The sequence below is a fragment of the Salmo salar genome, chromosome ssa16, assembly GCF_905237065.1.
Source record: "Salmo salar chromosome ssa16, Ssal_v3.1, whole genome shotgun sequence".
Taxonomy (NCBI): Eukaryota; Metazoa; Chordata; class Actinopteri; order Salmoniformes; family Salmonidae; genus Salmo; species Salmo salar.
Window position 1 is genome coordinate 17,649,677 of NC_059457.1, and position 25,797 is coordinate 17,675,473.

At 40.5% G+C, this 25,797-nt stretch overlaps 1 protein-coding gene across 2 annotated transcripts; it reads left to right on the forward strand.

Annotated features, from left to right (window-relative positions):
• Positions 1–7,973: 7,973 nt before the first annotated feature.
• Positions 7,974–24,489, forward strand: rask (GTPase KRas). 2 transcript variants are annotated; one of them, NM_001173721.1, is made up of 6 exons: positions 8,051–8,261; positions 17,261–17,378; positions 17,975–18,153; positions 18,487–18,646; positions 20,601–20,725; positions 21,660–24,486. In NM_001173721.1, the coding sequence occupies exons 2-5, from the start codon at positions 17,268–17,270 to the stop codon at positions 20,718–20,720; spliced, it is 570 nt and encodes a 189-aa protein (NP_001167192.1). In that variant the 5' UTR covers positions 8,051–8,261; positions 17,261–17,267; the 3' UTR covers positions 20,721–20,725; positions 21,660–24,486. The 2 variants fall into 2 exon arrangements, with proteins under 2 accessions (XP_014003666.1, NP_001167192.1); XM_014148191.2 differs by lacking the exon at positions 20,601–20,725 and having other exon boundaries at positions 7,974–8,261; positions 21,660–24,489.
• The last annotated feature ends 1,308 nt before the right edge of the window (positions 24,490–25,797 follow it).

The window sequence follows — 25,797 nt, forward strand, 5'->3', positions numbered from 1 at the left end:
CTTGAGAACACCTGTCATACCAGATTTTAAATTAACTTTACTGGCTAATCACACTTTGCGATAAAAGGAGATGCAATACTCAGAAAATTAGCTAATATACAGAGCTCGGCGCCATCTTGGACCAATCGCATGTCACATCTCATCTTGTATAATATTGTCAATAATCGCCTACCTTTAGTTGTCTTCATCAGAAAGCATACCAGGTCCACAACAGATGTATTTTCGGTCGAAAAAGTCCATACTTCACGTTCCATTAGCCTGCTGTTGGTAGCGCGTCCTAGGGCTCTCTCCAAGCGCAGGGCTGAAGTTCCGGATAAAATGAGATTCTCCCGCCTGTAGGTTCGTTCAAACATGTCAAACGTTGTAAAACATTAATCTTCAGGGCCTGTAACACCAAGAGAGCCAATAAGATTCGAGGGGGATGATTTCATTGCCTTTAAAACCGTTTCCAAAGGTGGGGGTAGACATGGCCGCCGGGCGTCATAATGGTGATGGCCCATCCCCTGTGACCAATTTCCAATGACTCTCATTCACTGAGTTTCGACTGTATAAGGCTCAAACCACTGTGAAAAGACTGGCGACATCTAGTGGAAGCAATAGGAAGTGCTCACTGAACCATGGTTAACGGTGTGATTTATAGGGAAAGATGAGAAGTCGAGTCCACAATTCTGAATTCCACTTCCTGTTTCAATCGGTCTCGGGGTTTTGACTGCCATTTGAGTTCTGTTATACTCACAGACACCATTCAAACAGTTTTAGAAACTTTAGGGTATTTTCTATCCATATATAATAAGTATATGCATGCCCTAGCTTCTGAGTTTGATTAGTAGGCCGTTGAAAATGGGAACGATTTTTTTTCAAAATGCGCTGTGGCGCCCCCTATCCTAGGGTATCCTCAAGAGGTTTTAAAGCATGTTTAGACATGGACCTCATCAAGCTAGTTTTATCAGTGACAGCACCAGTAGAGACAGAAAATGTACTGGAGGAGTTTGCTGATGTTTTTACAGGAATATAATTATTCCCAGGAGAATGTACCATTCACCTTGACCCAGACGCAACCACCGTGATCTACCCACCGAGAAAGATTCCCCTTGCTCTCCATGCCCATCTGAAGAAAGAGTTGGAGAGCATGGAGCAATCTGACATAGTCACCAAGGTTACAGAACCGACTAACTGGGTAAACGCGTTAGTGGTGGTGGAGAAACCGAGTATGTCTCGACCCAAGATACTTGAACAAGGCTATCAAATGCCCCCATTACCCTTTACCGACACTAAATGGCATCACACACAAGCTAGCGGAAGCACACTACTTCAGTGTCATGGACGCTAGATCAGGCTACTGGGCTATCAAGCTCACAGAAGAGTCATCTAAGCTCACAACATTCAACACACCGTTTGGACGCTACAGGTTCCGTCGCCTGCTTTTTGGGATTATCTCAGCCCAAGACGAGTTTCAGCGAAAGATCGACGAAGTGTACGAAGGCCTCGACGGAGTTGTGGCAATTGTGGACGACATCCTTGTCTATGGTTGAATCAAAGAGGAGCACGACCGAAACCTCCGCGCGATGCTGCAAAGGTCCTGCGAGAGAGGAGTCCGGCTCAACCCCGAGAAGAGCACAGTCGGCGCTAAAGAGGTCAGCTACTTCGGACATCTTCTCACAGCGAATGGAATCAAGCCAGATCCACAGAAGATCTCAGCCATAAAAGAAATGGAGCCACCAAAGAATCGATCTGATCACCTGGAACAACGAGGACTACATCGTAACAGTGGACTACTACAGCAGATACTTCGAACTCGACAAGCTTCACAGAACCACATCTGCAGCTGTGATACACAAGCTGAAAGCAGCCTTCGCCAGGCATGGCATTGTAGAGACTTTAATATCTGACAATGGGCCCTGTTACAAATCAAATGAGTTTGAATCCTTCACAAAAGCATGGGAGTTCACACGTCACCACAAGCCCACATTTCCCTCAAAATAATGGCCTTGCTGAAAAATCTGTGCAGATTGCTAAATCACTCATGGACAAAGCAAAAGCAGACAAGAGAGACCCCTACCTCAGTCTCCTTGAATACCGCAACACTCCAGTTGACAACTTCAAATCACCAGCCCAGCTTTCGATGAGCCACAGACTTCGCTCAATCCTTCCCAGCACCAACCAGCAGCTGCAACCTGAGGTCGTCAGCTACAAGGAAATGCATGAAAAACGTGCACAGAAACAACAACAACAAAAGCGATACTACAACAGGTCAGCTAGACCACTGCCACCACTGATCGACGGAGAGTCAGTTAGAATCCAGGAGCATGGCCTCTGGAAGCCAGCAGTCGTCATCCAGCCAGCTGACACTGAACGTTCATATCACATCCGCAGCGCAGAAGGAGCGGTGTACCGCTGCAATCGTCGTCTCCTACTGAACACAAAAGAACAACACACTGATGAGATGAACTGTTCCCCTGAAAGAGAACGTGATGGAATAAACAAACACACAGCACAACATACACCATGCTTACCTGCAACACCACAAGAACTGATGACTGACACAGAAGCATGCTCAGCATCATATCGCACAAGGTCAGGAAGAGAGGTCAAGCCCAGAGCTGTCCTAGACCTGTGAATTGTCAAAGGGTGTAGGCGGATCGCTGCCCTAAAAGAGTTCCAGACTGTAAACGTGTTATTGAAAGTTCACTTGAAATGCTTTGGTATTGTATTTGTTTGAAATTTTAAGATGACATTTCTACAGTGAAAGCTGAGTTGCTGAGAATCCTTTGTTCGAAAAGTAACAGTATGTTGGATCATTGTTTCAGAATCTATGTTGATTTAGTTGGTGTAGTATGCAATATAAATGGTTACTTACATTGAGTTCAAACTGCAGAGCATGTATTCAAAAGAAATGCTTAGAATATGTAAAACATTTTTATTTTGTTTTAGAAGGGGGATGTAATATTCACATGTGTAAACATACTGAATTATAATTGGATGCATTTTACTGCCGTATCATACTGTGCTATGATTGGTTAAGACCACCCAGAGGGTTAGGTCATGGTCAGTTGATCATGGTTGGAGATAAGTGAACATGGAAGTTATAGTTAGCTAATAAAGAGCTACGTTAAGAAATATCCTGTAGTACTGCATTTTATTATTTTGTACAAAGCGTGCAAAACAAGACACTCTACGGATGTTGTAGAGTATGAACCTGCAGGCAAGTGACCGCTTTGATGTTTGCAGAGAACGAGGATGTTGTCAAGGGTCACTCTAAGGTTCTTTGCACTCTGGGAGGGGACACCGTGGAGTTGTCAACTGTGATAGAACAGGCAGGCCTTCCCTGGGACGAAGAGCAGCTTGAGGTGGTGGGCCAACATCCAAGCTGAGATGTCTGCCAGGCACACAGAGATGTGTGTTGCCACCTGGGTGTCAGAAGGGGGGAAGGAGAAAAGTAGTTGAGTGTCATCCACATAGCAATGATAGGAGAGACCATGTTAGGATATGACAGAGCTGAGTGAGTTGGTGTGTAGAGAGAAGAGTCTTGAAGCTAACCCAACTGAGACTGCTCGCCTCTGTCTCAAGCAGGCTCTCTCCTCTGTTCTCATCCGACGGCATGAACCACCAGATCCTCCTCTCTACCCTCTCAGGGCTGGATTGCATGCAGCCCTGGATTGCATCCTACCTGGCAGGTCGCTCCTACCAGGTGACGTGGAGAGAATCTGTGTCTGCACCACATGCTCTCACTACTGGTGTCCCCAAGGGCTCCGTTCTAGGCCCTCTCCTCTTTTCTCTATACACCAAGTCACTCAGCTCCGTCATATCCTCACATAATCTCTCCTATCATTGCTATGCGGATGACGCTCACCCTGTAAGCAGTCTCTGGACATGGTATGACAGCAACCCATGCTTTGGTTTTGTTTATCTGTCCACTGTTTCAAATGTTAACTTTTCATCATTTGTGCCACAAACCCAAAGCAAGTCAATGGTATTGATATTAGCATTTTCAAGCTTCATGTCCAAATCACCCTAAAGTATCTAAAAATGTATTGTGTAACTCAATGATGTTGTCACAGGGATTGGACCAAAATGCAGTGGGAATGTGTATGCTCATTTTCTCTTTTATTGAAGAGACAAAACACACGAACAAAAAGCACACCGAAAACCAGTCCTGTCAGGCACACAGCTTAACAAGGAACAACTACCCACAAAATCCCATAGAAAAACACCCCTCTTAAATAGGACCTTCAATTAGAAGCAACTAGGAGCAGCTGCTTCCAATTGAAGATCAACCCAACAAACACCACATAGAAATAGACATACTAGAACTAACATAGAAATAGACTAACAAGAACATAACCCAACAAACCCCGAAACACTAAACAAACACCCCTCTTAATAAATATGAACATAGCCCAACAAACCCCGAAACACTCTAAACAAACACCCCCTGCCACGTCCTGACCAAACTACAATAACAAATAACCCATTATACTGGTCAGGACGTGACAGATGTTACTTGTATATGATTTGGATATGAAGCGCTGAATTCTAATATAGGTACCTTTGAATTACATTGGATTTGTGACACAAATGCAAAAAAGCCAGGTAAACAAAACCAAAGCATGGGTTGCTGCTATCATACCTGGTCCATAGTCTGCGTACAGGGTAAGAAAGTCACACCTGGTCCATAGTCTGCGTACAGGGTAAGAAAACCAATATGTCATTTGGGTGGACTTTGCCTGTCTTACTCATTGTTAGAAAAAAGTTTGGTCAAAATTGGATGTTAGGTACTATAATTATTGAACATTATATGAATCCTATTCATTAAAATGACACTTTTAAGTGCAATTAATTATATTTTTCAAGGATCCTATAATGTATCAACAAAATAATGTTTCCGGAATTCTTATCGTATCTGTTTCTAACTACAGAAAAGATTTCAGAACAATCTGAAATGGTTGGTGTCATGGCTTGCTGAAATGACATAAAACGACCCGACTGTGATATGTGGTTGTCTCACCTAGCCATTTTAAGATGAATGCACTAAATGTAAGTCACTCTTTATAAGAGTGTCTGCTAAGTGACTAAAATGTCAAATGTAATTATATTCATGTATTCATATGATATTTAATATAAGTCTATGATTCATGCAGTCTGGGGACATTACAATTCAAAGTCTGCAGTTGATTTTGAGCCTCATCATAATCTCTATGAGTAAACAAGTATCTTGAGAGTTAATCAGTTGTCTGCGTATCTTTGAGCGTCATTTTATTGACCAAGACAGAAGACACTTGAAAGTCTGCAATGGAGGCACTGATTTACTGCTGCATTGGGTTGAGTCAGTCAGTCAGTCAAGATGGCAAGTTACATGTCCTAATTAACACACAGTTTAATGCTCCAGTGAACTTCTGTGGTAGTCTGCATATAGACTTTTAACTGGAAAATAGCTAGGTGACTGGTGGTGAACAGTAATCTTATATTTACAGACATGATATGTGCTTTGGCAAAGTGGGTGGGGTTATATCCTGCCTGTTTGGCCCTGTCCGGGGGTATCATTGGATGGGGCCACAGTGTCTCCTGACCCCTCCTGTCTCAGCCTCCAGTATTTATGCTGCAGTAGTTTATGTGTCGGGGGGCTAGGGTCAGTCTCTTTATATCTGGAGTATTTCTCCTGTCTTATCCGGTGTCCTGTGTGAATTTAAGTATGCTCTCTCTAATTCACTCTTTCTCTCTTTCTTTCTTTCTCTCTCTCAGAGGACCTGAGCCCTAGGACCATGCCTCAGGACTACCTGGCATGATGACTCCTTGCTGTCCCCAGTGCACCTGGCCGTGCTGCTGCTCCAGTTTCAACTGTTCTGCCTGCGGCTATGGAACCCTGACCTGTTCACCGGACGTGCTACCTGTCCCAGACCTGCTGTTTTCAACTCTCTAGAGACAGCAGGAGCGGTAGAGATACTCTCAATGATCGGCTATGAAAAGCCAACTGACATTTACTCCTGAGGTGCTGACTTGTTGCACCCTTGACAACTACTGTGATTATTATTATTTGACCATGCCGGTCATTTATGAACATTTGAACATCTTGGCCATGTTCTGTTATAATCTCCACCCGGCACAGCCAGAAGAGGAATGGCCACCCCTCATAGCCTGGTTCCTCTCTAGGTTTCTTCCTAGGTTTTGGCCTTTCTAGGGAGTTTTTCCTAGCCACCGTGCTTCTACACCTGCATTACTTACTGTTTGGGGTTTTAGGCTGGGTTTCTGTACAGCACTTTGAGATATCAGCTGATGTAAGAAGGGCTATATAAATAAATGTGATTTGATTTGATATGTACTTTTGTTATTCGTTATTCACTGTGTATTTATTCCAATTGTGCATTTCACTGTTAGTTTACGCCTGTTGTTTACGAAGCATGTGACAAATAACATTTCATTTGATCTAGTGTATATATAAATCATTGGTAGAGACCCCGGTCTACTATGGGATCAGTGAAGGTCATTTAGCAAAAAATCGCCGTTTTGATCAGGTTTATATTGGATTAATGCATGCCTCATACTCAGGATTCAAATGAGCAAAATAGTGTATTTTCTCTGTGTTATTGAGTGGACCATTCATTTGAGAGAAAATGGCGAATTTACAGACAGTGGCATTTCAAGCATGTACAATTAAGAGGATAAGAAAACATAAATCAAGACGTCTCCTACACCACGTGAGACTACTTACACTATATCTGCTTATGTAACTACAATGTAAATACATAGATTTATGAGCAACTTAAATGGTCCTACCACAAACTGTTTTCAATATCAATCTACAGCATAAAACAATAAATATGCACAGAGCATACTTCATGCCACACAAGACTGAATGAAAACAGCTGATGGAGCATTGGCAATGGCATTGTTTGCGACCTCATAAATGGAGACCTACTGACCCCTTGTGGCTCCATCTAAACTCAGTCTCAATGCTTCAGTCCATCCATTTGATATGTTATATTATTTTTCTCAGATGGGTTGAGAGAGCTGAAACTCAAACGTTTTATCCTCTAACTTAAATATGAGATTCACATTTTAGTTATATTTATTTTTGAATGACTAAGTGTGCACAGGATACTGTCTCCAGAATGGTGTAATATTTGATTTGATAACTATGTAATTAGTATCCAGATGGTTAATCTTGGCTAGGTGCCTAAAATAGGTTTTTCAGATACATTTAGTTGTATGACAAAGCACTGGTCACTAAAAATAATTGAGGATATACATTGTTTGAATTCTCACAAACAGCGAGGGGTATGGATCTGTCCATAGCTGTCTTGCGCAATGGTGCCCCGGTCTGACACCCACACAAAAAAAATAAACATAAACCTGCATAGTTGTTACGCACATGCGTAATTTTGTTCTAATGCAAATTTATACTTGTGTGAATTGGTTACCGTCTCTTCGTTTGGCCTTCCTGAGCCTAACGTTAACTGTTTGTTTTTACCACAGAGCATACTGTCCTGTATCCCCCCCACTTTCTATTTATATGCACATATTCAGCGCTGAAGGTATACCAGTGAAAGCCGAGGAAAACTGACAAAGGGATCGCCAAATCATTTCCTTGCTTGGGAATGACGTCCCTACAGTACATTCCAGTTATATTTAGAGCCTATATATAGTGGTCCCCCCCTCATCCGTTGTACCCGCTTCACTGGGAAGAAGAGGGCTATCTATTCCCAGAGACAGGTCTTGAAATATTGATGCTAGATAGAATAATTCAATTCACACAGTCATAATGATCGATGTATTTGTGCGCAAATATCTCAGTCCTATCTGTGAAAAACATATCGACCCAAAACGTTTCAAAACACAGTCTACCAACACAAGCATCCACCAGAACAATATATTAAGGTAAACTATAAGTGAATTGAGTGGAGAACAAGTGAGCGTCTTTATAATGCTTATTGCAAAACTAGTGTAGTGATATCACCGAAACCAGTTGAAATCCCCTGCTTTGCTTTCTGGGTAAACTGTACGACGCTGCACCCGGTATCCGCCCATATTCGCGTCAGGCCAACCTCAGCTGAATCGAGAGTAGCAGGCCAAACGTTGTATCAAATGGAAAGTTAAATCGATTAATGTCCTTACTTTTGTCTGCTTTTTTAAAAGAAGTTCAATTTACACAAATGCGGCCGTTTCAGTGTAAAGTAGGAAATGCAGAGATCGTGTGAAAAAGGAGGATTATCTGCTTGACTTCTTATTTGGTCGCTACTTCGGACGCGGAACTCCACACGCTATAGGTAAAACAATTGGAAAGATCACTACATTTGTATCAATTTACACAATGGATACGGGGCGACATTGTGTCCCCTCGCCTATATCTTAATTTGAGGGTTGGGCCTGTAATGATTTCATAATTTCCTGTGCAATTGCAGCTAAAAGTATCGTTAATACAAACTACGCCCAATTGTTAACCTAATGTCTGGCCCTTTAATGCGCAGACCTATGCGGTATTTATGGCGGCTTCAAACTCATCCGCTCGCCCATGAATGCTGCAGGTTCTACCGGGTTTACGCATAACATTCAATCCATTGTGCTAAAGAAATTTGCGCAAGACAATCCTAGTTCACTAACACTTATGGGATCTGCATATGCTAGGCTACTCTATAATTGTGGACCTACTCCAGTTAATTGTAGGCTACAGACAACTCGACTTTATACAGTTGTAATATTAGGGTGTAGGCCAATCTAAGGTTGTACTCATCAGTTCACATGTACAGGTATTGTTCAAATAACTGGGTCCTTCCACGAAATGAGTGCTTCTTGCGTCCCTTTTGATATATGTATATATTTTTTAATTGGGCATAAATATTTAATTTCAAGAGCCTGTTATTAAATAGTGCCCTTTTTAATATAGACCACATGGAAAATTCTATAAATTGGATTTTAATATGAATTAAAACATTTCAGCTTTTTGACATGTCCCTAGGTGCATCATGACTTGTAGGAAGATTAACACACTTAACCCAAACACTTCTCCAAGATTTCACCATCATTATGTTTAGTTATTTTGTTTCTTTGACATTATTTAATGTTATTAGTGATTCATTTAAGGTAAAAAAACAACAACCCTGTCCCTCATTTTAAGGTAAACCCTGTTACGTGAACTGTTAATATGGAGAAACGATTCCTTTTTAAAATAATATTTTTTTTCAAAAGAGAATTGAAGATGTAATCAGTGTAAAAGCAGCTGAGCTGGTTTTACTCTTTGGCATTTTTCTGGTGTTTTGTGGTGGAAAACTGAGCAGGTCGAGCATAACACGTCAACCCTGTTACCTTTAGATTGATAGACAGGCTAGAATTGTTTGAACAATTACATTTTTTTTTGTGGAGCTTGCATTCAATTGGCCCTCCTTTGCGTACAACAAACTTCCATTCCCCCTGTCACAAGGGGATTCATGGCTGACATGCAGCCCACGGTTGGCTGCATGTGAACTACAATTTACTGTTTTAACGTTTAGAAACGTCAATAATCATCGCTTGCGAAACGGTTTTAGAAACATGCTGATATGCTCCTTATCTTTTATATCAGTGAGAAAGAATCTTTCAAATAAAACAGATGCAGTTACTGTAGCAGTTTTGCACAGACTATATGCTGTGTGTGCCAACAGTTACACTCACACACAGGTGTTCGGGGCACTCTAGATAGCTAATTAGCATAATGGTCACCTATCTTTTCTGTAAGCAAGAGCTGTAACATCAACCCTATAAAGGTGTGTAGTAATTTTATCCTTTTGTTATTATTTCACGTTGGTAGGAAAAATATGGTCCTTATGTTTCAAAAACCGTACCGGGAGCAATGCGTTTTAACGTTCAGAACGAGCGTCTGGGCTTCTAACCAAACTTCCCCGACCAGAAGATGCATGTACTACCGTCAATAGGCGCTAAAGGTAGTTGGTTGTCTATGAATTGGTTACGGTCAACCCTGCTACTTTATTTGGCACTTAATAAACACTCACTGTAGTCATTTTCTTTTATATCTCTTCTTAAAATGGGAATATGTTTATTTAAAAAAACATTTATTTTTTTTAACTTTTTTTTTTTTACATGTGCTCTTTATGACAGAATGGTGAAATGTAAGTTTACATTTTTTTTTTTCACCACCAAGTTACACTAAAATGGTGGAACAACCCAGCCAGTAGTAGCTAGTATTAGGCCTTGGTTGACTGCCAATGAAAATGGCTGTTTGTCTAACATCAGATTATGCCAATAGGCAATATGCATAAAATGGACACAGTGGGTTTTTCATAGGCTATTTGTCTACTCTTTCACAATACATTCCTACAATATTGGCATGTATTTTACAGTAACTTGTAATTGATCTGAAAACAGAAAACTAATGGAGAGTGCTTTATTCTGACATGACAACTTTGTTGATGACTGGTAATTACAGCTGACCGTACAGGTGTCATGACTAGCCAATCATGAACAAGCTTTCGATTTCATGCAGTGTAAGGATATGAAAATGGTTGACAATATTGCATCCACATTGTAAGCATGGTTGCCTAGTTATTAGGCCTACTGTACAATAATTTTAGGTCAGTGGGAGAATTGCAATGTCACAATTAATCTTTATTCATCCTATTCACACTGTAGGCCATAGTTTCTGATGATTAGGCCTATAATGGCATTTACAATAGAAATAGTAGGCCTTTCTGAGGGAGTACAGAAATGAGTGTAGACCTTAGGTAAGTTTGAAAAAGGTGATGGAACACTAACTTTGATATAATATATACTAGCCTAAACAATATATACTAGCCTAAACAATATATCACTGCATACTACAGGTCACAGAGGGACCTACAATAATTTTTGTTGTAGAATGACGGTGAGAAGATCAATTCTGGTGAATTGTTAATAGGACATTACTCTGAAATGAATGAAAATTAAATGATGCTGTCATCAAACATATATCATTTCCCCCCCTCCAGAAATGAATCCAATAACATGTTGGTCAATATTATCAGGAAGGTGTCCTCTTCAGCAATAAGGATTGTCACCTGCTGTAGCCCAACTGATGCAGCGTAGTGGCTATAAGGTTGAGGCATAGGGTTGCACATCTGCTTTTACCCCACTGGGCTAATCGTTAGCTAGATCACAAACTCTAAAACATGATCTTGTTGCTAGTTAGCAACATATTGATGGCTTGAAGGTCCCCAAAAAACATTCCACTGGAACTCAGCCAAGGATCATGTACTGTGAATATAATGTAGGCTTACCTGTTACACCTGACATGTTACATTTAGCCCCAGTTTCTCCTAGGCATTCAACGCCATTAGCGAGTACTATTGTGCACAAACCATGCTGCTGCTAAAAGCTCTGGTTTTAAAATGGTGCAATTCACACATTTTGTGGTGTTGAGAAAGTAGAAAGTTTTGATCCTCTTTTAACAGTGGCCATCAAAACGTTTTTTTTTTTCCAAAGGTCTGTTTTCTCGGGACTGCTTTAGGAATGTTGTACAATGATTGGACGTCGCATTTTGAGAGTCGAGGAATATGCTTTTCTCACAGAATGCGACAAGCTGACCAATTGAATAGGTCAACTATTCTGCTATCGGGTTGTCTGATTTTGCTGCCGGTCATTTCCATGTAACAGGACCCATGAGCACCAACATGTGAGGTTCAGAGGAGCATATCAAATTGTGTCAAATGAAAGCAAACAGTCTGTATTTTGGGGAAATGAAGGCATGGATACATTTTTCAGTTTCCCCAATTTTTTTTTAACCATTTTCCATCTTAAAAATTAGGCAAAAGTAATGGCTTTGATTTCTGGTCGAACAGATGGAAAAGGGGTCTTTAGAAAACATCTACCAGAAAAAGTCTTAAAAGGTATTAGAAATGCATCAAAACATAACTGTAAAGACCCCTGCCAACTAATATCAACACTTACAGTTGAAGTCAAGTTTACATACACCTTAGCCAAATACATTTAAACTCAGCTTTTCACAATTCCTGACATTTAATCCTAATAAAAATTCCCTGTCTTAGGTCAGTTAGGATCAGCACTTTATTTTAAGAATCTGAAATGTCAGAATAATAGTAGAGAATAATTTATTTCAGCTTTTATTTCTTTCATTACATTCCCAGTGGGTCAGAAGTTTACATACACTCAATTAGTATTTGGTAGCATTGCCTTTAATTGTTTAACTTGGGTCAAACATTTCGGGTAGCGTTCCACAAGCTTCCCACAATAAGTTGGGTGAATTTAGTCCCATTCCTCCCGACAGAGCTGGTATAACTGAGTCAGGTGTGTAGGCCTCCTTGCTTGCACACACTTTTTGAGTTCTGCCCACACATTTTCTATAGGATTGAGGTCAGGGCTTTATGATGGCCACTCCAATACTTTGACTTTGTTGTCCTTAGGCCATTTTGCCACAACTTTGGAAGTATGCTTGGGGTCATTGTCCATTTGGAAGACCCATTTGCGACCAAGCTTCAACTTCTTGACTGATGTCTTGATGTTGCTTCAATATATCCACATCATTTTCCTCCCTCATGATGCCATCTATTTTGTAAAGCGCACCAGGCCCACCTGCAGCAAAGCACCCCCACAACATTATGCTGCCACCCTCGCGCTTCACGGTTGGGATGGTGCTCTTCGGCTTGCAAGCATCCCCCTTTTTCCTCCAAACATAATGATGGTCATTATGGCCAAACAGTTCTATTTTGTTTCATCAGACCAGAGGACATTTCTCCAAGAAGTATGATCTTTGTCCCCATGTGCAGTTGCAAACTGTAATCTGGCTTTTTTTATGGCGGTTTTGGAGCAGTGGCTTCTTCCTTGCTGAGCGGCCTTTCAGATTATGTCGATATAGGACTTGTTTTACTGTGGATATGGATACTTTTGTACCTGTTTCCTCCAGCATCTTCACAAAGTCCTTTGCTGTTGTTCTGGGATTGATTTGCACTTTTCGCACCAAAGTACGTTCATCTCTAGGAGACAGAACGCGTCTCCTTCCTGAGCGGTATGACGGCTGTGTGGCCTCAAGGTGTTTATACTTGCGTGCTATTGTTTGTATAGATGAACGTGGTACCTTCAGGTGTTTGGAAATTGCTCCCAAGGATAAACCAGACTTGTGGAGGTCAACAATTTTGTTTCTGAGGTCTTGGCTGATTTCTTTTGATTTTCCCATGATGTCAAGCAAAGAGGCACTGAGTTTGAAATACATCCACAGGTGCACCTCCAATTGACACAAATGACGTCAATTAGCCTATCAGAAGCTTCTAAAGTCATTACATAATTTTCTGGAATTTTCCAAGCCGTTTAAAGGCACAGTCAACTTAGTGTATGTAAACTTCTGACCCACTGGAATTGTGTCATGCACGAAGTAGATGTCCTAACCGACTTGCCAAAACTATAGTTTGTTAACAAGACATTTGTGGAGTGGTTGAAAAACGAGTTTTAATGATTCCCACCTAAGTGTATGTAAACTTCCGACTTCAACTCTATATTTAGTTCTGGAGAAATGATTTGCCATTAAGTTTAAGAAACATTGACTCGTGCCTTGTCATTCCGTTACCAAAAAAAACCCATCTTTAAGATATTTTACTCACTAGGAGGGAAGATAATGAAAGTTCACAGAAGCAACAAGTAAAGGTAGACCTACCAATGAGTTAGGGTTTTTACTGAAATCAATGTTTATGAATTAAGTGATTAAAACTTGTAATTCTGATGGCAAATCGGTAACAGAATTACAGAAATCTGTAACAGAGTTACTGCAATTGAATTGGCTACAATGGGAAATCATAGTCACAAACCACAGTTGGGTCACCTGCTACTGTCTTCCCTTCCACTGGCATACTGTTATGTTCTGGCATACTGTTTTTTTTTTCCTCTTTCTGGTCAAAGCGAGAGGGTGAAAACAGTCTGAACAAGCCCTCGCTCGCTCGCCCTCATACACTACCGGTCAAAAGTTTTAGAACACCTACTCATTCAAGGGTTTTTCTTTATTTTAATATTTTCTCATTGTAGAATAATAGTGAAGACATCAAAACTATGAAATAACACATATGGAATCATGTAACCAAAAAAAGTGTTTAACAAATCAAAATATATTATTTTTATATTTGAGATTCTTCAAATAGTCACCCTCTGCCTTATATAGTCCCAGTCTAAAGTTTGGACACACCTACTCATTCAAGGGTTTTTCTTTATTTTTCATTGTTCTGTTGAAAACAAATGATAGTCCCACTAAGCGCAAACCAGATGGGATGGTGTGTCACTGCAGAATGCTGTGGTAGCAATGTTGGTTAAGTGTGACTTGAAATCTAAATAAATCACTGACAGTGTCACCAGCAAAGCACCGTCACACCTCTGCCATGGTTCACGGTGGGAACCACACATGTTGAGAATATCAGTTCAGCTACTCAACGTCTCACAAAGACACGGTAGTTGGAAAACAGAAATCTCAAATTTGGGCTCATCAGACCAAAGGACAGATTTCCACCGATCTAATGTCCATTGCTCGTGTTTCTTGGCCCAAGCAAGTGTCTTTTTCTTATTGGTGTCTTTTAGTAGTGGTTTCTTTGCAGCAATTTGACCATGAAGGCCTGATTTCATGCAGACACATGTCTGTTACTTGAACTCTGAAGCATTTATTTCGGCGGCAAACTGAGGTGCAGTTAATTGCCGATTTTCTAAGGCTGGTAAATCTTATGAACTTATACTCTCTGCAGCAGAGGCAACTCTGGATCTTCCTTTCCTGTGGCGGTTTTCATGATCATAGCCTTGATGGTTTTTGCGACTGCACTTGAAGAAACTTTCAGATTTCTTGAAATCTTCCGCATTGACTGACCCTCGTGAAGCCGGTTGAGAGAATGGCAAGAGTGTGCAAAGCTGTCATCAACGCAAAGGGTGGCAACTTTGAAGAATCTCAAATTGAAAATATATTATGAATTGTTTAACACTTTTTTTTTTTTTTTTTGGTTAGTACATGATTCCATATGTGTTATTTCATGGTTTTGATGTCTTCACTATTATTTTACAATGTAAAAAATTAAGAAAACCCTTGAATGAGTAGGTTACTTCTCCCAGCTCTTACTGACACATACCCATGAGCCCCCTCTTTCCATTTATTGTAACTAGTATCCACGCAGACTGACACGGGACATCCATGGACTTTGAAAAGTAGTTGAAATTTGGTCAGTCCGCCCTGGCCTTGATTTCAATGTCCACAGAGTTTGTTTTTTGGTTTCTGACTGGCCTTGATTTGGTCCAAACATAGACGTCCGTCCATGATTGGTGAACGGACCAAATCTGAACCAATCATAGACTTCTGTTTCACAAGATTCCACAGTATAGTGAAGAAAAGTAGAGTACATACTGTAGAATGAATGTACTGTACTGAACTCTATTGTGATGTCCGAACTTGTGAAACGTAGACGTCTATGTTTTGTTCCGATTTGGTCCGGTTTGATTTCCACCAAATTTGGTCTTGTTTTGGGGGCGGAGCTCATTACAATAATAGCCAGGATATGAAAGGATGATATATTTCTACCTTTTATGTACCTATTCAGGATACGTCACCATGGAGAGAATGACATTCATATAAATTATGCATTTCTGTAGTACAGATCCGGGACCCATGATTTTATTCCGTTACCCTACCTGTAACAAAAATATTGTATAATGTCATAGCTGACACCCCATTCTTTCTGCAGACATATTGGAATCTTAATTATGTGGAAGATATTTATGTTTTTGGAAAACATCGCCGCATAAAAATAAATTTAAAAAACTGAGATTATATCGTAATTCTGTTACCAAACTTTGCGTCTACACAGTTCTTCCAGTAGATATGTTTTTGTGAAATGCTCTGTGTAAATTGTAAAGTAGTCCTTGTGCATAGAGCTGTATGGTTTTTTTCAACTTTTGAAATCAATGGTTTTTATTTATAGACTTTAAAGTAAGATGTCTGAGTATCAATTCTGTTACTTGCTTGTGGTATTGACTGAGGAAAATGTTAATGTGGACAACGATTTTTCATTAGATAATAATACAATTCCATAACCAAAGGTACGAGTGCTCAGCTCCGCCTAGCTCTCATTTGGATCATAGGTGCTGGGTATCAGACATAATGTACAGTGTTGTTGACATACTGTACAGTTGTGTTGTGTTCAGCACTGATTGTCTAATATAGCATCCATGATTCGTATCATTGATTGGACAGTCTATTTTGTTATGTTTTTATCAGAAATTACTAGGTGATTTGGTGATTCTATTTCCGTTGTATTTTGAGATGCTACTCACATTGAGTTAAATGTCAACCTCAACTGAGAACAAGTGTTTTGAATTTTTTTTTTTTAACATAACTGTCTGGATAGCAGTGTTGCTTGATACTTCTGGGGTCATAAAGTAACGTCATGTGTGTCTACTGCCAGATCCCATTGTGTAGCTGTTACTCACAATTGACTATTGAATTTGTGTTACAGTTAGAGATACAGGAAGATTTAGTAGCAACATTTATGGGGATGATTGAGGGAATTGTATCAGTAAATTCTCTGTTCAAACGATGTTAGTTAATGATGACAAGTCATCATTTTATGAGCAAGAACCTTGCTTGTGTCCTATAATATCAATATAATAGTCTACGTAAATTACCTTTGCAGAATTCCAAGATCACTCATGGTTTTACATATCTTCTCCTTCTTGTTGATAAGCCCATTTTAAACAATGTTATAATAAAATAGAGTATATTAGGTCCTCTCGTTGCATTTTCTCTGAAATCACAGGATGAAATTGAATAGAATGTAAACATTCCTGTATCCACAGAGATCTGTGATTGTATGCATTCCCTGCAGCTCTAGACACACAGGATGGTCATTGTTGCAAATGAAAGGCAATGTGGAGACAATCGGGACAAAATCAAATTTTGCATTTGGCGGGCTCTGTGCACACAAGCACTTTAGAGTAGCTTAACTGATAAGGAATGAATACAACTTGACCAGATGGCTGTGAAGAAATGGTTCATATCAGCTTTATTCCGTGTGGGCGGGAGTGGGGTAAAAAAACATAGCGGGTTTTAAAGAAGTCCCAGGTGGAGTATTCCCCGTTGGTGGATTTTACCTCCCTTATTCCAGGAATCCTCCAACTGGAAAACATGGGCATTTTGGGAAAGATACTGGAATTCTGCAACCCTATGTATGTGACTATTTCTTGTTTAGTCGATAGTTAGTGTGTAGCTCATGAAATGTTTATTTTTATATTCACTGACTGTATTTCTGTGTCTTCTGTCCCACAGGTGAACGATGACCGAATACAAACTGGTGGTGGTGGGAGCAGGAGGCGTGGGCAAGAGCGCACTCACCATCCAGCTCATCCAGAACCACTTTGTGGATGAATATGACCCCACCATCGAGGTAAAAAGTTGTTTCAGTACAACCACGTGTCTTTTACTACAAGGCATGCCTGGGAGTCAAGAGGAAAAGTTCCTTTGAAAAAAAGTTGTGTACAATTTTTGTGGCTGCCTGCTCCGCCCGCACAGAGGACTGCGCAGAGCTGTGTGAAAAATATCTGCAATCAGAATAGGCAAAAACAATTGTGTGCAAATGCAAGTAAAAATGTGCTCCAGATTCTATTTGAATGTATGAATATAATATCCGCAACATGGTGTCATTCAGTCAGTTTAACATTTGTAGATGGCTACGTGATGACGTTTGACATGTCAGAAATTATTACTCTGAAAGCTATACATTTTATGACTGCTTGAAGACTGAATGCATTTCTTCCCTGGTGACCATATAGTCTCTTACCTGGTCATCCCATCCATTCTCTTCAATTCTAATACTGTTGTATTTCCTTTGGAACTTTATCAAATGAGCATTCTATGACCATATAGTTACATACAGGATTTCAGAGCCCTAGTCAGGTAGACTGGACACCTATGAATATGTGCTCATTCATAGGTGTCCAGTCCTGAACCATCCATCTCTCTCTTTCTTGCTCCCTCCTTCAGGACTCATACAGGAAGCAGGTGGTGATTGACGGGGAGACTTGTCTGCTAGACATCCTGGACACTGCAGGTCAGGAGGAGTACAGCGCTATGAGGGACCAGTACATGAGGACAGGGGAGGGCTTCCTCTGTGTCTTCGCCATCAACAACACCAAGTCCTTCGAGGACATCCACCACTATAGGTGAGCTAGGTTCTGCCACAACATCTGAAGTACTACTGCCGATTGCACTGATGGCGTTAAGCCGGACTATAGTTAAACCAGCGGACTATAGTTAAACCAGCGGACTATAGTTGCATCTGTTTCCAAGCAGACACAGTTGTGCCAACCATATTCTGTCAACTGTGTCAAAGCCAACATCACTCTCGACCTATACAGCCCACTCTTTCACCAACCCTTTAACAAGGTTGTGTGTGAAATCAATAACCCCAAAAAGGAGTCCATTACATACTTTGGATGACCAAAGCATTGCACTGGTATTTAACCCTTGCCTTCCCTGTCATCTTTGTTCACCAGAGAGCAGATCAAGCGGGTGAAAGACTCGGAAGACGTGCCCATGGTGCTGGTGGGAAACAAGTGTGACCTGCCGTCCCGGACGGTGGACACCAAACAGGCTCAGGACTTGGCGCGCAGCTACGGCATCCCCTTCATCGAGACCTCGGCCAAAACCAGACAGGTGAGAGACGGAGACCACAAGCCCTAGTGGGCTGTGTGGACACAGCCATGGCTCAAACAGCAACTATCACCTTGGTTTTTAACATGACGGCCATTAGCTAGCCTGGAAATCCAGACTGAATTCAGTAAAGTGAAATGTAGCGTTATTCAGTCTGGATTTCACGTCTACATTAGCTCTACTCCATATCTAGTTGAAGACAGATTACTAAAACAGGTGAAAAGTTTCCTCTAGTTTTTTTTATTTTTATGTGGGATAACTTCTAATAAGCTGAAATGTGCGCTTCACCTTAATGTCTCACAACCTTTTATTTTATATTTTTGTTCCATTTCATCTTGGGGGAGAAGGGCAAAAAACGGTCCTAACTTTGCACCTGGTATAACTTTGCACCTTAGTAAATCGAGCCCTTGTAGCGTCAAGGGTATTTGCTTGCGTGAACACAGCAGCCATTCAACCATTTTCTCCACAGATCAATTTTCTTTATTGTAGCAAGATTACTTCTTACCAGCTGTGTCAGGTGTCCTTGCAATGGCTTTTTACAATCATGGCCACTTCAATCTCACAAAATGCCGTGGTCCTCTTTTGACTCCCAAGCTGCCTTTTTGATTTGCGTTGGTATCAATGGCAAATGTGCTCTGTTTCTAAATGGTGCTTGGAAACGTATCGGGTAATGTACTGTACATAATTACAGTCCCTTTGCTTAGTTGAATTCTTGATTTCTGAATTACTGTGTCCGTGCATGCTCCTCTGTCATGGAAATGTGGCTTTCTTTCACCATTAGAGGCTCCATAATGGATCTGGCATTGTTTTAATCAACAAATCAGTCAATCTTTGTCACTGAATCGTCACGACAGAGGGGAAGTTGTCAGTAATTGTTTTGTGGCGGGCTTATAATCATGCTTAATGGACAGTGGGAAGTGATTGTGTGCTGTATGGTGCACTATTGTCTGTTTGATTATGTGGTTGCTGGCTTGGCTTCAGTGGTGCGTGTCGTGTGAGGCTATGCGTGGTTGGCTGGTGCTGTGATGTGTGTGGTGATTTGTCAGTCGGTGAACCTTCTCCTGCACTTTTTGCATCGGTCCAATCACAACTCCTTCTGGGGCTGCTGATTGGTCTCTTCCAGCTCACTCCTCCGATGGTCGAATCGCCCGGCTACCTGGTGTTGCACTTGTACTGAAATCACAAATAATACACACACGTTTGTACCTGTCATTCCCCTGTGAGGTTCAATTATTCATTATGTTTTAAACTGTATAAAAAAAATGCGTCCTCCGAGTTATACATCAGCCTATACACAGCTAAATGTAGACTTGGTCGACATAGAATGCCAATACACTGAGTGTACAAAAGATTAGGATCACCTTCCTAACACTGAGTTGCACTCACCTTTGCCCTCAGAACAGCCTCAATTAATGGGGGCATGGACTCTACAAGTTGTCAAGCGTTCCACAGGGATGCTGGCTCATGTTGACTCCAATGCTTTTTTCCACAGTTTGGGTGGTGGACCATTCTTGATACACACAGGAAACTGTTGAGTGTGAAAACCCCAGCAGCGTTGCTGTTCTTGACACACTCAATCCGGTGCGCCTGGCACATAGTACCATACCCCGTTCAAAGGCACTTAAAACATTTGTCTTGCCCATTCACCATCTGAATGGCACACGTAGGCAATCCATGTCTCAATTGTCTCAAAGGTTAAATAAGTATTTTTAAGCCGTCTCCTACCCTTCATCTACACTGATTTGTGAAGTGCATTTAACAAGTGACATCAACAAGGGATCATAGATTTCACCTGTATTCACCTGGTCAGTCTCTCATGGAAAGAGCAGGTGTTCCTAATGTTTTCTAACACTGTGAGGAAACACAGTCCACATAGTGTCCCTGTATCCTTGAACACTGAGGGGTCAACAGTGTCCCTGTATCCCCTAACTGAGGAGAGCTGTGTTTCGCACTGCAGAGAGTGGAGGATGCCTTTTACAGTCTGGTACGGGAGATCAGGCTGTACCGGCTGAAAAAGCTCAGCAAGGAAGAAAAGACCCCGCGCTGCGTCAAGCTTAAAAAGTGTGTTGTGATGTGAAAGGGGTAAGTGTGTATCATCCGCGCTCCCTCACGTCCGTCAGGTGTGTATTTGTGGTGTGTGGGAGGGTGTCGTCCGTGTGGTAGCGAGCAGGGAAAGTGGTAATGTTTGCTGCTTGGCGGGTGGGATTCATCCCTATTTAAGCTAACCTCCTGGGATCTGCTGTGGGGTCTCCTTGAAACCAGGCGTCCGTCTTAGTTTCTCCTCCTGTGGTATCTGTATCTCTCTGTGGGGTATGTTTATACTATCGTGGGTGATGATCATTTTGTAATCTGCTCAACTTCGACAAATCAGTGGTGAGAGACGAGGGAGCAGGTAAGACTGGATCTGTGTGACCGATGGCGGTTGTGATAATCTGGGCCGAAATGAAGTCTTGAAATGGTGACTAAGGAAGTGTGATTACTAAGAGGACAGCACGGAGATGTTCCACTGAAGTCCTGGGGCAACTGTGTGCATTGATGTCGCACATAACGTCCTTTGTTTCTGTCTTTCTCTTTCGCTGTCTTGTTCTTTCTATCTCACAATCTGAAATGACTTTGGTTTCCTCTCTGATACAATAGGTGACAATGTTGTGCTCAGTGAATGACAAAGACCTGGTTATTTTTGGTCCCTGCCTCTCTTTGGCATCATTGATATAGCCATTGTGTCTTTGCTGTTGTATGCTGGGCCAGCTCATGCCACAAATCCACCTACCAACGAATCAATATGCAATGAGCACATTTGTAACGCATGTTGGTCTGCATACTAGGAGTGTACACTGAAATTGTCACCATATTCCCTATATAGTCAAAAGTAGTGCAATATATTGGGGAATAGGGGTTCCATTTCAAACATTTGCATCTGGCCAAGCTTTCATGTTAGTCACAGATGAGAAAGTAAGTGTTTTTGAGAAGAGTTTTTTTCAAAACAAACCTTAACTTTTTCTTTTCTTTTCCCCAGGGTGTCGATGATGCATTTTACACATTAGTGCGGGAAATCCGAAAACACAAGGAGAAGATGAGCAAGGAGGGCAAGAAGAAGAAAAAGAAGTCCAAGACAAAGTGTATACTCATGTGAATAATGACCAGCCCCCTTTTCATGATAGACAAAAAAAAAATGTTAAAACAGTTCACGTAATACATTTTTGTACATTACGCTAAATTATTAGCCTCTTTATCTTAGTACCCAAAATACTGAATATGGAAATGAACCCTATTTTTCTGCCGTTTTCTCTTATTTTGAAACCAATAAGCTTTACTTTCTGTTTAGTGCCAGTTACCCAGAAGTGTTGGTCCGATAGGTTGATTATCAATTAGGAGATGGTAGACAGTAAAACGAAAGGACTTGATTCAACAGCCAAGTTCATAACTGTAGGGAAATTTTGGACAACAGAAAAAGCAAGCCTAAAAACCTTATTTTCCCTCTGCTGGAAAGCATGAGATGCTCTTAACAGTATGGGACGCCAAATAGTTCAATCCCATTCCATTGGACAAGGAGTAACAACTGGGAGGCAGGACCAACACTTGATTGGGGGAAATTCCAAATGTCCCGGCCACTGTGTGTAATAATGCCCATCCTCCGACTTTAAACTCCTAGATATGATTCAATAATGTCATGCTGTACTTGACGCATGCATGTGAACTTTACTACTGTATCTAGTTTAAAAAATGTCCCGGTTACCCATTTTAATTAAGTTGTAATCTGTTAATGCTTTTTTGTCATTTGTGGGTAGTGATTTCCTGCCTACAGGACTTTCCTTTTTGCATGCAATGTGTTCTTACTAGTCAATGGGGAATGGCACAGTACGATACTGGTACAGCCACTAGGGCCAGGAACGAGGAGCTCCTGTCCAGTTGGGCCACATAGGCTTTTATAGTGTTTCGGGCCTCGAGTCAATCTATATTCACCATATCTGATCTTTTGAGTGGAAACCAGTTGTTAAATGGTGGGAAACCTCTTCAACAACTGAAACGCTCCAGGTGGCAGGTATGAAGCAAAATAGATTTTTTTTACATAGGCATCAGAACAGCAAGATTCTCAGTAATGTTGAAGAGGACATGCAGCTAATGTTGTTGCTCAGTGGCACTGCATGTTGCTTAAACAAACGTCTCTACACAATCCAGTGTCTCCTGTAGTTTTATCATTCAATTTGATATACCCTGCTCATTCTGAACGTTTTAAAAGATGAGTTAATTGTTCATCAAGAGATCTTGTTTGCGTGATGAAATTCCCCTCACATCCTCAGGATTGGTGTATTTTGTGTCATGTTCTGTGTTTTTGAAAGACAAACCTTGCCCATTCAAGTGATTTTACTGAAGTTACACATTTTACCTCATCTTAGTTATTGAACCAGCAAATCAAGATTTGGGCTTTCTTGTTACAGCGTAACATCCAAATTGTTTTGAGTGCAAACAAATAGCATGCCTAAATTAAACCTAAACTTTAAACCAAGTAATCTAATGACGTATATGTGTTTTTTCAGGTGAACTGTCTTAAAGAATAGGGAGTTACTGTCTTCAGATGCAAGACATAAAATACCCCATCACATCCTAACAGAATATGCCTTGCACATTTCCCCAAGCCTTTGTACTTATTGCTGCCATAAACGTACTTTCCTGTTTTTGGATTGGCTAGATTAGGCAAAGAAAATCTTAAAGGCCTTCTTTTCTTTTTGTCCAACCACAGATCTTCCTTTCTCTATTTTGTTTTTGTTTTACTTCTACAAAAGATGCACCCCCATAGAATCGTTGTCATGCAAAGAGTGTTCAAAAATGTATTGTTCATATAAATTTCTCATTCTTCCCCGTGAAGTTAGATTTTTTGGGTTAGAGCTTGGGTGGGAAGGTGTTGAGTGGGTTTTGCTGGGCTGTATTTCAAGTGAAATGACTGGTCCAGTCCAATAATTTTTGTCAAATGTATTCCTTAAAGGTTGTTGCTTCCTAGTGATGTAACGAGCTGATGTCTGTAAATGAGGCAATTACCATTAAATTCGTTTTTAGAGAAAAAAAAGTATTAATTTATAAAAACACGGAATAGTTGTTTTTCAGCGTTATTGCACAACCTTAATACCAGGGTTTTACCTTGAGGCTTCTTAAACATTGCCTTTTTTGTGCTTGCATCGGGTGCTTCAGTCAGACAGCAGCGGGATACATGTGAGCCGAGACTGCATTAGGCTTCTTTGTCACATCTATTCAACAGCTACAAACTCTGCTGTTTGAGAGGAATGAGATTCTAAAGTGAAACATAATATACAATACATTTATTTAGGATTTATGCATTTTTGGCCCACTTTTATTACCTCCTTTTTGTTCCTAAAGTTAGATATGAACTGTTAGCACATTTTTGATTATGGGATGCCATTTGTTAACAATACTGTATCACAGAAAGTAATTCTACCAAAATGTTCCACCTCCCTTTTATTTTGCGTGCCAACTGCTGATTTCTGAAAAAGAAGTAGCATTTATACCTGGATTGTATTTTAACAACCTTTTTGTATAGTTGTGATACTGAAAGGTGCACATTTTGTAAATTGTGCTTCATTTCTTTGGTGTCTAAATTAATGTTGCTTTAATGGAGTTTTCAGTACTCTCTCTCTTGTGTATGATGGGACTTGGGAGAGTGACTGGGTCCAGGTCTAGGGGAGTGAATGAATGACCACTGTTGAACACATCCATAGAGAGCTCTCTTTGGTCACTGTGTTGAGTGGTGATCTGATTCCAAATCTGTCTTTTTTTTGCCATGAATCTCACCACTCCTATTTAATGTGTAATAAAGACAAAACAATTAAGAGCAATTGGCTCTGTTTTCATTGCTCATAGTGACATATTGCCTCAAGTATTCACACCCCTTGACGTTTTCCACAGTTTGTTCTTACAAAGTGGGATTAAAATGGATTTAATCAGTTTTTGTCAACGATTTACACAAAATGCCCTGTCAAAGTGGAAGAAAAATTCAAATGGCTGTAACAGATTCATGAAAAATAAAACGTTCTTGATTAGATAACTATTCAACATCCTGAGTCGATACATTTTACGATCACCTTTGGCTGCGATTAAATTTCTGTCTTTCTGGGTAAATCTCTTTTGCTCATTGTTCTTTTCAAAATTATTCAAGCTCTGTCAAATTGGTTGTTGATCATTGCTAGACAATTTTCAGGTCTTAATTTTTCAAGCAGTTTGAAGTAAATTGTTACTAGTGCACTCAGGAACATTCAATGTCTTCTTGGTAAGCAACTTCAGTGTAGATTTGGCCTTGTGTTTTAGGTTATTGTCCTGCTGAAAGGTAAATTAATCTCCCGGTGTCTGGTGGAAAGCAGGATGAACCAGGTTTTCCTCTATGATTTTTCCTGTGTTTAGCTCCATTCTGTTTTGTTTATCCTGAAAATCTCCCCAGTCCTTAACGATTACAAACCTACCCATAACATGATGCAGCCACCACTATGCTTGAAAATATGGAGAGTGGTACTCTGCTTTCTTGAATTTGCCACAGACATAACACTTTGTATTCAGGACAAAAAGTGAATTTCTTTGCCACATTTTTTGCAGTATTACTTTAGTGCCTTGCAAACAGGATGCATGTTTTGGAATATTTGTGTTATGTACCGGCTTCCTTCTTCACTGTTTACAATTATCTGTAAGGTCCATCAGTCAAGCAGTAAATTCCAAACACAGATTCAACCACAAAGACCAGGGAGGTTGCCATGCCTTGCAAAGAAGGTTACCTATTGGTAGATGAATAAAAACATATCCCTTTGAGCATGGTGAAGTTATTAATTACACTTTGGATGGTGTATCAACATACCAAGTCACTACAAAGATACAGGCGTCCTTCCTAACTCCGTTGCCGGAGAGGAAACCGCTCAGGGATTTCACCCTGAGGCCAAAGGGGACTTTAAATTAGTTACGGAGTTTAATGGCTGTGATCGGAGAAACAACATTGTAGTTACTCCACAATACTAACCTAATTTATACTATTATTTAAGCAAACTTATTTTGGCTTGCCATAGCAAAAGAGTTGACTACTTATTGACTAAAGACATTTCAGCTTTTATTTTTAGTTAATTAGTGAAAAAAATAAAATAAAAGACATAATTCCACAT

Coding starts and splice junctions, on each gene's coding strand:
- rask (NM_001173721.1), top strand. CDS start 17,268: ATGACCGAATACAAACTGGTGGTGGTGGGAGCAGGAGGCGTGGGCAAG. Junction 17,379..17,974: donor AATATGACCCCACCATCGAG/GTAAAAAGTTGT, acceptor TCCCTCCTTCAG/GACTCATACAGGAAGCAGGT. Junction 18,647..20,600: donor CCTCGGCCAAAACCAGACAG/GTGAGAGACGGA, acceptor TTCGCACTGCAG/AGAGTGGAGGATGCCTTTTA.